The 16126-nt window shown below is 35.9% G+C and overlaps 2 protein-coding genes across 3 annotated transcripts in view; one reads left to right on the forward strand and one right to left on the reverse strand.

The window, feature by feature from the left end:
• LOC129746034 (uncharacterized) overlaps nt 1-16126 on the reverse strand; it is an 86778-nt gene that overhangs the window by 50934 nt on the left and 19718 nt on the right. The window lies entirely within an intron of this gene.
• LOC129742721 (uncharacterized) lies at nt 11605-13857 on the forward strand. Its single transcript, XM_055734665.1, has one exon. It carries the CDS (start codon nt 11605-11607, stop codon nt 13855-13857), a length of 2253 nt encoding a protein of 750 aa, XP_055590640.1.

Raw genomic sequence — 16126 nt, forward strand, 5'->3', positions numbered from 1 at the left:
TTAAACTCAAAAACAGACGATAAATGCCAGATATTTCATTTAACTCCATCCGGTAAGTTTTGCGCAATCTCTTTGGTCACTTTCTTTGCCACAAAATACCAATTTTCCATGAACTTCTTATGTATATCCAACCTATAACTCGTGTTTTTTGTGTTTCGTGTGAAGATACGGCTTAGTCTCTTCATGTTCACGAAAAGCAACGTCCGTGAGCATCACTTGCATGTTATCCGTGGCGTACCTCTCCATCAATTTTATCGTGAGGGCAAAATTCCAAATTCAATTGGCGATTTCGAAGCTAATTTTTGACAGATCGTTTGCGTCCAAGAAAATGTAAACAAACGGGTGGAAATACTAGCTTGTAATAAACCATTATTTTCTTCAATTTGGTAAGGATTTTCAAAAAATGATAGATACCAATTTAAAAAAGAAGGATCAGGGATTATTGTGAGCTACAGGAAAAAATATGTATGTGCCGTGAAGCATCGTAAATCGGCGACCGAAAAAGGTCATTTTTTACTATTCCAAAAACTCTTTGAGTATTTCACATATTTTTGAATGAAAACTCAAGAAAAATGCTCATTTTCAATTGCAAGTTGTTAAAAGAGAAGTCAATCGACATTTGTTTAAAATTTGGAAAAGCAATAACAATGATAAGCTAGAAACAGGGCCGTAGGAAGAACCGACTCAGGGGGGGGTTTGGTGACTAGTTTTTACCTATGATTTTTTGTACACTAATGCACGTATACAAAAAATATTTTGGTAACTTTATGGTTATTCATTTTTAAGTACTATTACGTTAAAAGTTTTCATACTAAATCGTTACTTTAGAAAATTGGTCTGAAACCCAAAAGGTGAGCTTAATTCGCTTTCATAGATGGTTAAACCACAGGTTAAACTCTTTGAATTTGTTTAAGATTCTGGTAGATGAAACTTAGTTTATTTGAGCACAAAAAAAAATTTTAGGAGAGTTTTCCATTTCTAAAAAAAACCTTTTACTCGATTAAACAAGCCTAATCTTACAAACTCTTTGGCAAATTCATAGATTTTAACTTTTAATGAAAATAAATCAAATTTTCAAAAAAAAAAAAAGAGTAACAGTTAAAAATTCATCAAATTAGCTTGATGCAAACTTGAACCAAATTAATGATTATAAAAAGTTTGAAATTTGGCTTTGAAAAACTCTAATATTGATACATTTCGGACCAAATACAATATATATCGTTTTTTTTTCGCTTGCAACTAGTATCAAAATGTTATGAATCTAATAATGAAACCTCATTCTACAAAATATAACAAAACACTTCCCATAACTCAAATATATTAAGTTAATAAGCAGGATTTTTGTCTATTGGTTTGAAATATGGTGGTGAAATATAAAATGTCGAATTTTTGTGTCTGATGGCTAAGATTTTCTCGCGGTCTTTAATGTGTTAATAATGTTAAACAGTACACAGACAGAATATAGAATTTTGTGCAGATTTTTAAAGGTGAAGATCAGGTACATGTTTCTTTAACAGCAAATATTTTTCATAAAGAATCAATTCCATAATGATAATCCTGTGTACAAACTTATTTTGATAAAAAATTTGAAATCTGGAAATGGAATTGACCAGCAATCTTGAGTTCATGATCTCTCGAATTCCTCAACAATTTATGTTGATTGTTAAATTTATTTACAGGAAATTTTTTTTCTGAATTTTGAATTTGCATTCTGAATATCAGTTCTGAACCTGAATTCAAAAATTGAGCTTTGAACCTGTATTAAAATTTCTAAACGATTTCTGAAATGTACAAAAAATACGATTCCCCAATCTTGATTCAAGATCAGATCAGATTTTATGAGCCAACTTGGCTGCCCTCTTCCATGAACCTGTTATTTAAACTCTGTAGTTCAGGTTTTATCAAAATTCACTATTTAAATTATTTATTTTTAATCTGTATTGTGAATCTGAATTCAAATATGAAATTCATATGATGAATCTGAATCTTAATTTTCAATCATGGATTGCCATTTCGAAGCTATAAATGTTTGAACTTCGTGCAAAAATTAAGCTTAGGAACTTCAAATTTGTCTGTTAAACAATTTTTTTTCTTTTTTTCATATTCGGAAAACTATTATCGAAATATTGGAAATGCATATGATCTCGAAACCTTATACAAATTTGATATGAAATGCAAAATTGATTTTGAATTAGGATTTCAAAGAAGCTTTTTATTTTTAATTTCTTATGATTATTCGAACTGAAAATCAAGAATCCTGAACAGGATACAGGATCCGAATAACGAAAATAGGAATAAAATTTTGGTTATGAGAATTATAGAATCAGAACCACCGAAATGGGTTAATTTAATTTGATATTTAATATTCAGATCTGAATTTTAATGAAGAAATGAGAAAATTTTGAAAAAGTGTAGCAGAATTTTGAACATGAGATGATTTTTTAAGATTTTGGCATTAGTTTTTAGTGTAGATTGTTACTTTTGTTTAACCTTACTCTATTTTCATAATTGATTCTGAATTTAAAATTTTGAGTGTGAAGTAGAACATCTTTTCTGCTTTTTTGGATCCTAATGGGGGGGGGGGGGGTTAACCCTACGGCCATGGCTAGAAATATCTATTCAAAAATACATAAATTTTTGCTTGTTTCTACCAGGTTTTCTTTAGAAGTTGCAATCAGGCGTAATTATTTTATACCTGGAAGGCGGATTTGGATATTTGATGGGGGTTGAAATGAACAAAAAATACTTCTATAACTACACAATTTAAGTTTCCGTTGATGCTATTCGATTAACATTGTTCAGTGGTTATATCATGTTTTGTACTTATATGGTCTGAAATAAAAATTTATACAACCTTTAGCCGTACAGAATGTTCAAATATTATTTAACATTTTGTACTGTCTTAAGCTGAAACTTTTTAAAATTCTATCTATCATATTTATTGAATGTAACAACTAAACACAATCCAATAATTAATTTAAAGTAACAACGAAAAAAATCGTTCATATATACATACACTAGCAAAAAGCGCATAACGTTCAATAGAGATTTATCACATTAAAATAAAGATGGAAAATTGGAAAAATGAAAAGGTTTTGAAAATGGGCGAAGAGAACTGATTCAGAGACATTTTCTCTCACGTTGGATTTTTTACCGACCAACTGTTTTAAAATGGAACAAAGAAGGTTTTTTTCATTATTACATTATGAATTATGAATTATGAATACTTTACTCAGTGAAATGTAAAGTTTTCTATAATTTATCTTTCGCCTGGAATGTTGCTCACGCAACATCGTACTACTCCAGATGGCAGCAGTGCGGCTTCGAAACAGCGGATTAAAACAAACTAAAAAAATGAGTTGTATTGCTTTTCTGGTTGGTAGAGGCGCTCCAAATGAAATTATCGCGTAGAAAGCTACAAGAAAAGGTGCTTTTGCGAACTTGACCAATGCTTGAAAATATCTGCTAATTTTCCGCATTTTCCTGTCTAGCAATCTGCAGTCGGAGTTTGCGATCATACTGTGATCGACTTGCTTTTATTCAAGGATTCAAGTCACATTCTCATAAGTAGGCAGATTGATTAGCATTTTAGCTCGATATTCTGTTGTAATCGACATTACTTTCAACCTAAACGGTTGTATGGGATTGAAGATTAGGATAGATTTGGCTAAAGAAAAAAGATTAAATTAGGAAGGGATACTTTTAAATTTCTACTGACGGTTGTTTCCGGCTTCAAAGATAACGTCCTATACTCTCCTCCCAAGACCTCATACTGATGACAAGATTGAGTTGATTTGTCAACTAACATAAAACTCGACCTCTTCCCCTCACCGGTTGCCCGAATTTCGTTGAAAAAAGTCCTAATTCTATCTATTTTGCGTGAAAAACGAAATTTTAACAATGTTTTACGTGTTTTCCAGGGTTTCGCCAGGTTTAAAGATAAAACCCGGTCCGGATGCCTAGATGTGGAAAAAAATCTTAGTTCCTTTTCAATACAATTTATTTATGACTTACAGTGTAAGCTGTAAGAAACAATAGCTCAATGATTTGGGTAAAAAATACAATTGTAAACTATCATCATTTTTTTTCAACAAATGTAAAGAATCTCGACTCAATGCAGGGAAAAAAATATATTGAATAAGCTCACCTAATCATCTCATCTCGACATTTTATTACTACAGTGTTTTACTAGATGTCTGACGTAACTGGCATTTCAGATAATCGAATGGAAAATTATATAAGCAACACACGTAGATAAATTAACATCAATAGTAAATCAATTTAATTTATAATAAACAGCTTCTAGAAGATGATTTGCAATTTGCTCTCGAATAGTTCAGGCCCAAGAGTAAAACATCGAACAGAGTTGTACCGGATAAGTTTGTCAATAAAATAACTGTCTGTCAACTGCAGTCGCTAATGCCATAAAGATGTTAAAACGACTATAATCGAAACAATAAAATGGTCTCGAATAGTTTGGTATAAGATATTTGTTATGTAATTTAACTTTTATGATAGCTTCAAAATCTGTTTTTACAACACAATATGTACGTACGTACATACATTGTAAAAGGTTTAGGATTTCCTAAATTCCAAATGAGTATTACGCACTCTCTTTTCGACAGTTTCTAATATACATATACAGCATTGGACAATTGGACACTTTTCAAAATATCGATTATCACAAAGCAAGGGTAGGTTAATTTCTATGTGATTTACCTATAGGAGTTAGTTCGGGTTCGGATGACAAGTTTTATACAAATCCCATAAAAAACGTAGATGATTTGATCCAACATGTCGTTTATATCTTCAGAATTACATTTAGAAGTCATTTCTCTCCTGGATAAAACAACTCCAATTATTAGTATCTATTACTTAAACAATTCATGATGAAACTTAGTTTTTCAAAGTGAATGTCTTGTTTTTGATTGAAATCTCGCATTTGTAAGATTTAAACAATAACGATCATTCAAGTTTTTTTGGGAAGGTTTAGGAAATTTTGTCGATCTGGTTTTTTCAAAAGGTCTAGTGTAGGTTCTATTTCATGCACCTGTAAACTGTTTTCTAGAAGTTTTTCAAACTAAGAAGAGTTATTCAAACGTTTTTATCTGTCAATAATCTCTTCTTCAGGGTATTTTCAGTAATTTCCAACTACCAAAAGTTGACTTTAGAATGTCGATTTATCCAAAAAAATAAGTATCTAAAGGAAACAAGTTTCTGTTACATTCTTATGCACTCGTGCTGCACCAAAAACCGTCCTCAGATTTTCGTTTTCTTTTTACATTCAACTTACTCGGGGAACAGCTACTATAAGGCCACCCAAACATCTCTCACCTCAATTAATTTTCGCTCTCGCAAGGTTTAGATAAAACGAAAAGTCGAATGAAAAAAAACACGACTCCGCTCACCGGTTTATTCGATCGTACGATGAATGATGTAAAAAACCAAAACGATGACGTCGCAATGGCCGCGTTGCGGTGCTGATCATCGTCGTGATCGACGTCGTCACGACTTTACGACGTTTCAGTAGCCACCTCGTGGTCACAGCTGTTTACAATTTTCATTCATATCTGACTGCTGTATGGATACCTGTACAGGTGTAAGTAGGTAGTTAGAAGATGTTGAGTAGATTGGCGTTAGAAGTATTGCGAATATTGCAATGGGTACTTTCTGTGGTACAGGGCTTCTTCATGTGTACATAATGAAAGAACCCGTTCCGGATTCCGACCAGAAGGATCATGATGAGCAAGTCTTATGAGGTGGGTAGATAGGTCGAGTCACGCGGTAGAGATGACGCTAGCAAATTGCGTGGTGTAATATCGCCTGGCAAACCAATATGACTCAAGCAGAATACCTAAATCTTCTAAGAATTTGAATCACTTCCAAGGAATCCGAATTCCAGTTGAGGGAGAATCTCACCATAAACCATAAATAATTAATCTCTTTCCAAAACCTTGCTGAGGTGTATGGTGTATGAAGTGGAATTGATCTATCTTGAAATAAGCAATTTGTACACTTGACGCATTTTCCAGCAGTCATGGAGTGGTGACTGGTGTATGAAAAATGCCAAGATAAATGAACTGTTTTTCAATATTTCTAACGATTTTGGCACAACCTCATGATTAGTTCTTCAATTTTACTTATGTTTAATTTGTTCAATTAACATCAATATTTAAGTTGAATCTGTCAGCATGTGAGTCTTAGTTGTTGATTGTTAAAATAGACAGATGCAGGTGAAATATTAATATGGAACTTAACTAACATAAATACTAAGCAAATTTGTTCCCTAATAAAATAAATATCTTGCAAAAGGATAGCTAACGTTATTGTGAGTCAGGGAAAAATCGGATGTTTAGAACAAGTTTACTCGTGTTGGGAAAAAAGCACAAAATGAAGAAAAAGAAGAAATTTTGACACTTGACAAAACACATTTTGAAAATTTTACTATGCAAAAATGTTTTCAAGATCTTTGGGCGTTGTAATTTTTTACGAGGCTGGGTCGTACGGCCGAAAGTCATGAGGCTGAAAGCCATTCGGCCGATGGACGTTAGGCCGAATGGGTTATCTGGCCGAATAGGCCACTAGGCCGAATGGGTTATTCGGGAGACGGTGATCCAGCCGAAGGCTGTTAGGCCGAAAGGACGCAAGGCCGAAAGGATGTTCGGCCGAATGGTCACTAGGCCGAATGGTCATTAGGCCGAAAGGTCATAAGGCCGAATGGTTATTAGGCCGAATGGTTATTAGGCCGAATGGTTATCAGGCCGAATGGTCGTTAGGCCGAATGGTCATAAGGTCGAATCGTCGTAAGGCCGAATCGTCGTAAGGCCTTATGGTCGAATCCGGCCTTGCATCCATTCGGCCTGATGAATATTCGGCCCAATGACCATTCGGCCTTACGAACATTCGGCCTATCGTCCATTCAGCCTAACTACCATTCGCCCCAAAATGCAAACAAGCGTTAATATGTCTTATCGGACTGGCTTTCATTCGGCCCAGTGGGCATTCGGCTTTACGACCATTCGGCCTTACAACCATTCGGCCTCACGACCATTCGGCCTTATGACCATTCGGCCTTACGACCATTCGGCCTAATGACCATTCGGCCTAATGACATTTCGGCCTAATGACCATTCGGCCAAATGACCATTCGGCCTAATGACCATTCGTCCAAATGACCATTCGGCCTGATGGCTATTCGGCCTTACGACCATTCGGCCTATCGTCTATTCGGCCTTTTAACCCATTCGGCCTAGCGACCTGCGGCCTAATATCTTTCGGCTTATTAGCCTTCGGCCTAATCACCGGGTCCCTTTTTTACAGCACTGTTCCTATTTCAGCCATATGTGATGGAAATATTGCTATTTTTGCATCACAGCATGCAAAACTACAACACATGTTGTAAAAAAAATTTGAAAGTCACAGATCTTGAAAATGTTTTTGCATGGCAAAATATTTTCAAAATTTGCTGAAAGTATCAAAATTTCTACCACTTTTCCCAACACCAGTGAACTTGCTCTTAGAGCACCTGTATCCGTGTTCCAAACAGCCGGTTTAGACCCAAATTCTGACCCAAGCAACCGCACTGGTGATCCATTATACCAGTTTCAACTCAACTTTTTTTAGAGCTGGTATAAGGATTGATCCAAAACCGATGAGATTTGTATCCAAATTGACTCAGTTCTAAACCGTTTGACAGTTAATGGAACACGAGTGCAGTTGCCAGTTTTTTCATTGGATCGGATCTAATTTCTTTGGTTCAATTCTTGTATAAATTAGACCCAAGAATAGACCACGAATACAGATGCTCTTAGTAACAAATATTAAATCAAACCATTTGTCCTGGGGAAGGAGGCGATGGTTTGTTGGTATCGCACGTAATTTTTTTTCGATCCGGTCGCTGTGACATTAAAATTGTTGAGATTTAAGAAGTTTATTATTGCAAAGTTGAGATTTTTTCTTGGATTAGTAGATAAATCATATAGTGATGAATAATTGCATGATTGATTGTTTGTGTTGGACCCAATTCTCCGTTGATTTCATTCACTTCCAACAGTTGACATCGTTGAATGATACAACCTCCTACTTCAACAATCGGTGAGTTCGTTCCATCATCCATCTTATTCATTTATTCTGAACTGATGTTGTGAACCGGGAGTTTCTACCTGGGAATCCTGAATACTGGGAAATTATGAAATACCGTTAATTGATTTACAATAAAAAAACGTGAGGTTATTCTCCGCATTTTGCGGAAGGCGTACTGGTTTTTTTTTCTATTGAAACCTACTTTTTCATTTAAAAATGTACAATGTGGGAAACATTTTCTGGTTTATTTTATAAAGTTGTGTTGAGATTACTTTTTGGTTTTTGAAACAAGTGGCTGCAAGGGAAGTAAAATGCACATAAGAATAATAACGTCTAAAATCGTCGAACAAATCAGTGGATTCTTTGAATTATGTTGCGCCTTGGAACCCGATAGTTTTTTCATGTGCTCGTGATATAAATTATGATCCAGGTATAAAATTTGCGATATTTACCAAAGTTTTCTTTGCTATAGTTAAATCGGCGGTAAGTTTTTGAATAACAGTCACAAACTGTTAATAGATTTAATTATATCTTTGTTGAAAACTTTCACTATTATTCCGGAAAATCTTTCGGAAGAGTTTATTTCAACAGATATTGTGGTGGTACTATTTTTTTCTGTTCTTTCAATATTTATTTTCAAGAGCGAGTATAGGCGCTATATCCAAGGTTGAGATGACATGTAGTTCAATAAGAAATTTAATACAGATATGATACAATCTCAAGTTAACAATTGATTCCATTTATACCACAATGTTTTTGATCTCAGTGCAGAAAACCCTCATTTCCATCCACAGAAGAATGAACTAACGAGGGCCACCATCAAGGAGCATAGTAAATTTGATTAAATGTGCTTCAATTGTGAATATTCTAAACATTTTATAATCATGGAAACGTATAATACTGTTGTCCGCGTTTCTTCCTCTCTTAGTTCCAGTTGTCTCTGTGTCCAATACTGTACTGTGGATCCGGCCAAGTTAAGATGAGTGGTTAATATGTAAATGTACTTTTACTTCTAACCGGAATGCTGACAAGAACTGGCTGTGTATGTATCATAAGCATAAGCAAATATTATACCAGACCATTTATTCGTTTTCATAAACTGAGTTAATCATGTTTTACGTGCAGAAAATAAATTATGTTTGAATCAGTCTTGTGTCACTGTTGAAATGGTAGAAACTAAACTTTATTATTCCACTTTGAATTTAAAGTCGGTTTGTGGGAACCGCAAATATCATAACAAACATTTTAAAAACTTTCTAAAGAAGTTTCAATTGTTCAATCAAAATAAGCTTAATTTGGATTTACATGATCTTATCCTGCTAATTGTTCTTTTTTTTTGCTGGGTGACTCTGGTAACCCTATTCAAAAATCTAAAAATGAGAAATTGTAGAGCTCCTCATTATAGGAAAAGTAAAAAAATTTCAGGTGTCTAGCTTTAACCGTTCCTGAGATATCGATTCGAGAAAGTACAGTTCGGGTCAAAAATACCCCATACCAAACGAAAGGTTAAAGATCATTCCAGGAAAAACTTGTTTGCTACCGATAGTGATTTGGATCTCACAAACAACAACTCTCACTAATTTAGTTGTTGTGTTTTCGTCATCACGGATGTTATTGATGCAAGATCGAAAATAATTATCCCGCATCTGTAGGTCAGGCGGCAATTAACGACCTGATCCAGTGCAAAACAGTACTTAAGTAGAGGTGTGTCTCGTTTGGCAAGCCTCCAAGCTAAACTGCGCTGATTGGCGGTTGATTGAAGCCTGACAGCCAAACAATATAAGTAATAGATAAAGTGAGCGATTCTCAATCTAGAGTGATTCGAGCTAGAGGAATTCAAGGCTGTTGTAAATGAACAATCAAGTTCATTCGTATTTAGGTTCAGAATATGTACAGTGAGCGAAATAAGAATAGCACCACTATGTGTTTTGCTTGTTAAAATATGAATGATGGAAAATTTCGAAAATTTTCTTACACAGTTTGTTCTGAATTTCTTAACGGATGAATCAAGCATAAGTTTACTTTTTTTGGATGTAGCAATTGGCGTTGAGGATCAAAAATGTGAAAAAAGGGTGCGAAATAAGAATAGCACCACTTGAGTTTTTCAACAAAAACAAGAGAATTTTTAAAAATTTACTGTGTGAAAGTGAAAAATAATGCTTCTACGAGTTATTTGAACAGATAACTGCATTTTATAATCTTTTTTGATTGATATTTTTCGGTGAGCGCAAGACGAAATAAAAATGCTGTTTTTTAACGTTTTCGGCCTACTTAACTTTCGGCCATCCTCAGAAAAACTGTATTTATTAAGTAAAATTAAAAGATGAAATTAATTACAAATTATACTTTTGAATTTGTCAATGCACTGTGCACTCGGAAATTGAAACTCACAAACTTTTTTGCCGCGTGTTTCCTCAACGGCCGTCTCACGATTTTTAAAATCGACGTCAGCTAATTGCTCCTGGTCAGCCGTCGTCCAGTGATGATGTCATCGAGTGCGTTCCTGATTGGTTCGTCGTCGGTTGCGTTTTGGGTTTGTTCGCTCTTTTAAATTGTGGTGTCTCTCTCAGCTTCTTGATTAGCGCGTTGTATATCGAGGAAATTTCTATTGCGTCTCTCTGTATGTTGACTGCCTTCTCTCCTCTCAATTTTATATGCAGAGTTTCCGCAGTTTTCCTCTTGTTGTCATCGCTCATTTTTTCCAGAATCCTGACATCGTTGTAGTTGAACGTGTGATGGTTTTCCACCGCATGTTGTGTTAGGCCGGTTGTGGAGGCATTCGGTTTAAAACTATATTTGTGGTTTTTGATGCGTTTTTCAATAGTTTGGGAGGTTTGTCCACAATATACACGGCCGCATTCGCACGGGATTTCGTAAACCACTTGTGTTTGCTTCATTTTTGGGATTTCATCTTTTAGCTTGGAGAAGATGCAATTTTTGATCTTGTTCACGGGTTTTGATGAAGCAATGATGTCGTGTTTTCGTAGTATTTTGCTCACTTTTTCACTCAAATGGGGGATGTATGTTAAGGAAGCATATCTACCCATTTGAGTGTCTCGGTTTTCGTATTGTAGCGAGTTATAAATTGCATCTGTTCTTGTTTTAAAAATGTGGTTTATAAAACTGTCTGGATAGTTATTGGAAAGAAGGATTCCTTTGACATTCTGGATGCTTTTTACCCTTTCTTCTACGTCAGTCAGTTTTAGTGCGCGATCAATTAAAGCAATCGCTGTGTTCATTTTGTGCGCATGGGGACTGGCGGATGAGAAATCTAGGTATCGTCCGTTCGTTTGTTTTGTGAACCAATGCTTGTTTATTTTGTTGTTTTTTCTGGTGAGAGTCATGTCTAAGAAGCGAATAGAACAGTTTGTTTCTTTTTCCACTGTGAATTTTATGCTCTCGAAGGGTTTGTTAAATTCGTTTTGGATTTCATCAATTCTATTTTCTTCGGCAATGAGAAGGCAGTCATCAACGTAGCGTTTATAGATGATAAGATTGATTCCTTTGGTTTTCAGTTCAGTGATGACTACCTCCTCAAGGTGTTCTAATAGAATATTCGCCACAGCTCCGCTCAGTGGTGAGCCCATCCCAACCCCAAATATTTGCTTGTACATCTTTCCATTGTACTGGAAAAAAGATGCGTCCAGCACGATTTGGAGTGCGCGCAAGAAGTCGAGCCACGGGATGTTTGTGTGGCGACTTATTTCTCCCCACACTGAGCCAGATTGGATTGAAAATACGACGAACGTAGAGATTCCGGATTATCTTCAACGAACTCTACTACTCGGTCCCAACTACAACATCCAACCGAAGAGCAACATCCCATACGTTGCTTTTATCGCTGACGTAGAAAAAGCGATCCAAAATGAACCAGAGGCAGACAACATCAGATCAGAAATATCTGCAATGATAACGAACTTCATAAGTTATCAGGCCCAGCCACACACCAGCGAAACGGAATGGATCAACAAAGACATCGCCCGTAGCAGAGCCTTCCTGAAAGAGCACGCCGAACTCATCATCACCCGAGCGGATAAAGGCGCGAAAACAGTGATAATGCACGCCAACGAATATCGCGCCAAAATGTCAGCAATGGTAAGTGACACTACAACCTACGTACCACTAACCGAAAACCCAACTGACAAAACATTATCACGAATTAACGGCATGGTCAAGGAATGGTACACAAACAAACACATAGACAAAAGAACACGGGATAAAATTCTGCTGTTCAATTGTCCCCCACCACGCATATACGGGCTCCCGAAAACACACAAAGGAAACCGACCACTTCGCCCAGTGGTCTCAACCGTAGGCTCTGCTCCATACCGCTTGGCCCAATTCCTCGCCAACATCCTCCAAAAGGTGGTAGGGAAAACCGAATACCATGTTCGTAGCAGCTTCGACTTTGCAGAAGAGATCAGCAAAATTCAGATCCCGGAGGGTTGCGTCTTATTTTCTCTCGACGTCGTGTCGCTCTACACGAACATCCCAGTACAAGACACATACGAACTAATCAAACGAAAATGGGGAGAAATAAGTCGCCACACAAACATCCCGTGGCTCGACTTCTTGCGCGCACTCCAAATCGTGCTGGACGCATCTTTTTTCCAGTACAATGGAAAGATGTACAAGCAAATATTTGGGGTTGGGATGGGCTCACCACTGAGCGGAGCTGTGGCGAATATTCTATTAGAACACCTTGAGGAGGTAGTCATCACTGAACTGAAAACCAAAGGAATCAATCTTATCATCTATAAACGCTACGTTGATGACTGCCTTCTCATTGCCGAAGAAAATAGAATTGATGAAATCCAAAACGAATTTAACAAACCCTTCGAGAGCATAAAATTCACAGTGGAAAAAGAAACAAACTGTTCTATTCGCTTCTTAGACATGACTCTCACCAGAAAAAACAACAAAATAAACAAGCATTGGTTCACAAAACAAACGAACGGACGATACCTAGATTTCTCATCCGCCAGTCCCCATGCGCACAAAATGAACACAGCGATTGCTTTAATTGATCGCGCACTAAAACTGACTGACGTAGAAGAAAGGGTAAAAAGCATCCAGAATGTCAAAGGAATCCTTCTTTCCAATAACTATCCAGACAATTTTATAAACCACATTTTAAAAACAAGAACAGATGCAATTTATAACTCGCTACAATACGAAAACCGAGACACTCAAATGGGTAGATATGCTTCCTTAACATACATCCCCCATTTGAGTGAAAAAGTGAGCAAAATACTACGAAAACACGACATCATTGCTTCATCAAAACCCGTGAACAAGATCAAAAATTGCATCTTCTCCAAGCTAAAAGATGAAATCCCAAAAATGAAGCAAACACAAGTGGTTTACGAAATCCCGTGCGAATGCGGCCGTGTATATTGTGGACAAACCTCCCAAACTATTGAAAAACGCATCAAAAACCACAAATATAGTTTTAAACCGAATGCCTCCACAACCGGCCTAACACAACATGCGGTGGAAAACCATCACACGTTCAACTACAACGATGTCAGGATTCTGGAAAAAATGAGCGATGACAACAAGAGGAAAACTGCGGAAACTCTGCATATAAAATTGAGAGGAGAGAAGGCAGTCAACATACAGAGAGACGCAATAGAAATTTCCTCGATATACAACGCGCTAATCAAGAAGCTGAGAGAGACACCACAATTTAAAAGAGCGAACAAACCCAAAACGCAACCGACGACGAACCAATCAGGAACGCACTCGATGACATCATCACTGGACGACGGCTGACCAGGAGCAATTAGCTGACGTCGATTTTAAAAATCGTGAGACGGCCGTTGAGGAAACACGCGGCAAAAAAGTTTGTGAGTTTCAATTTCCGAGTGCACAGTGCATTGACAAATTCAAAAGTATAATTTGTAATTAATTTCATCTTTTAATTTTACTTAATAAATACAGTTTTTCTGAGGATGGCCGAAAGTTAAGTAGGCCGAAAACGTTAAAAAACAGCATTTTTATTTCGTCTTGCGCTCACCGAAAAATATCAATCAAAAAAGATTATAAGTACGTGCGGTGATTAAAACTAAACAACGAAAAACTGCATTTTAAGGAGTTTTCCAGAATTCCAAAGGTTTTCAAAGGTATTAAAAGGGGGTTTTAAGAGATGCTCCTCTAGCGTTAAGAAATTTGATATTTGAGCTAAAATTTTTTATCAAACTGCTTGATTTCTTCATTAACATTCATAATTATGATGCAAAATGATGAAACATAGATTTGAAGCTGAGTTTGAATCCAAAAAGCAGTTTGGAATTGAAATATACTAATGTTTTTTAATAGTCAAACACTATTTCTCTAGTTTTAAGTCATAGATGGCAGCACTAACTTGCCATTTAACCAAATTCATGCCCATTTTCGAATATCCGGGATTAATTAGGGAGTGCTGGATGATTTTGATCAAGAAATAAATACATGTACCGTGTGAACGCTTCGGAAATTCTAAGATCACTAAATCCAAAAAAAATTAGAATTGTATCAAGGTCACTAAAAGTGAATTTTTTAGACCGATTATTAGAATAAAGTTATATTTTGCGGTGGAGCTTGATGGACCAGACGGCTAGCAGTATTATTGGTATGATTTGCAATTGAATCGGAAGTTGAGATGAGCAGGAATTTTGGCGTTTGTACATTTTTCTGCTGATGATGCTTTTGCAAATCCGGAAAAGCTTTCTGCAGCGTGAACTTCCACAAAACTGTGATGGGAAAATACCTAAAAATGATGAATATGGGCCTAAATAAACCTGAAAAATAAATATTGAGACTAAATTTGGTTTTAACTGCAAGATAGTGCTGCCATCTAAGACTTGAAACTGGAAAAAGTGTGGTTTACTGAACAAAATCAAAGTTCCAACCAATTTTTTTTCTGATTCAAAATTAATCCCGAGTGTTTGTTTTATCATTTCACGTCATTTTAATGAAGAAAGTAAGTAGTTTGGTAAAGAATTATAACTCAAATATCAAGTTCCTTAAAGCTAGAGGAGCATCTCTTGAAACCCTCTTTTAATACCTTTGAAAACCTTTGGAATTCTGGAAAACTCCTTAAAATGCAGTTATCTATTCAAATAACTCGTAGAAGCATTATTTTTCACTTTCACACAGTAAATTTTTAAAAATTATCTTGTTTTTGTTGAAAAACTCAAGTGGTGCTATTCTTATTTCGCACCCTTTTTTCACATTTTTGGTCCTCAACGCCAATTGCTACGTCCAAAAAAAGTAAACTTATGCTTGATTCATCCGTTAAGAAATTCAGAACAAACTGTGGAAGAAAATTTTCGAAATTTTCCATCATTCATATTTTAACAAGCAAAACACATCGTGGTGCTATTATTATTTCGCTCACTGTATTACATTTATGATTGATACTATCAGTAAGACGAATGCGAAGGGATAGCTATTTCCACGTACGTTCGATTTAACGTTAATTCATAGCACTGATTAGGTCTCCGAAAAAGGCTTGCAACATCTCCGTTAAACTTTCTCAAATGTATATACATTAAACCTTAAAGAATGGAAATAATTCATACTTATGCATTTTTATCTTCCTTTGAACCACCCTTCTTCCTACACATGGCGAGAAAAATGATCATCAGAACTATACTCGTGCTAAGTCCATTTAATTGTACTAATTGCTTCATTAATTGTGTTGTAAAACACATCGACGGCTAATTGCGACCAATTTGTCAAATCAACGGTATTCGTAGGTGTACCAAGTGTTAAATAGTGAACGTTTTACCCAGAACTATTGCGCGGTACATTTGAAAGAGAAGGAGAATATTAGCTACAATCCTGATTATAAATAATATAATATTATCAATTTTGAAGCATGATAGGAAATTAGTCTTTACTGCTTATTTCCGTTTTTTTTTCTCGTCATTCTGGCATAGTTTATTTATTGGCATAATTTATTTATTTATTGTTCACGCGATACGCCAGTCAGGGGACGTATCTTCCACCCGCGATCCGTTGGTCGTCGACGGAAATTTCACCTACTACGGTACACCAA

Source organism: Uranotaenia lowii, chromosome 2 (genome assembly GCF_029784155.1).
Source record: "Uranotaenia lowii strain MFRU-FL chromosome 2, ASM2978415v1, whole genome shotgun sequence".
NCBI lineage: Eukaryota > Metazoa > Arthropoda > Insecta > Diptera > Culicidae > Uranotaenia > Uranotaenia lowii.

What these genes read in the sequence shown, in the direction of transcription:
- LOC129742721 (XM_055734665.1), top strand. Translation starts at nt 11,605, where the DNA reads ATGACTACCTCCTCAAGGTGTTCTAATAGAATATTCGCCACAGCTCCG.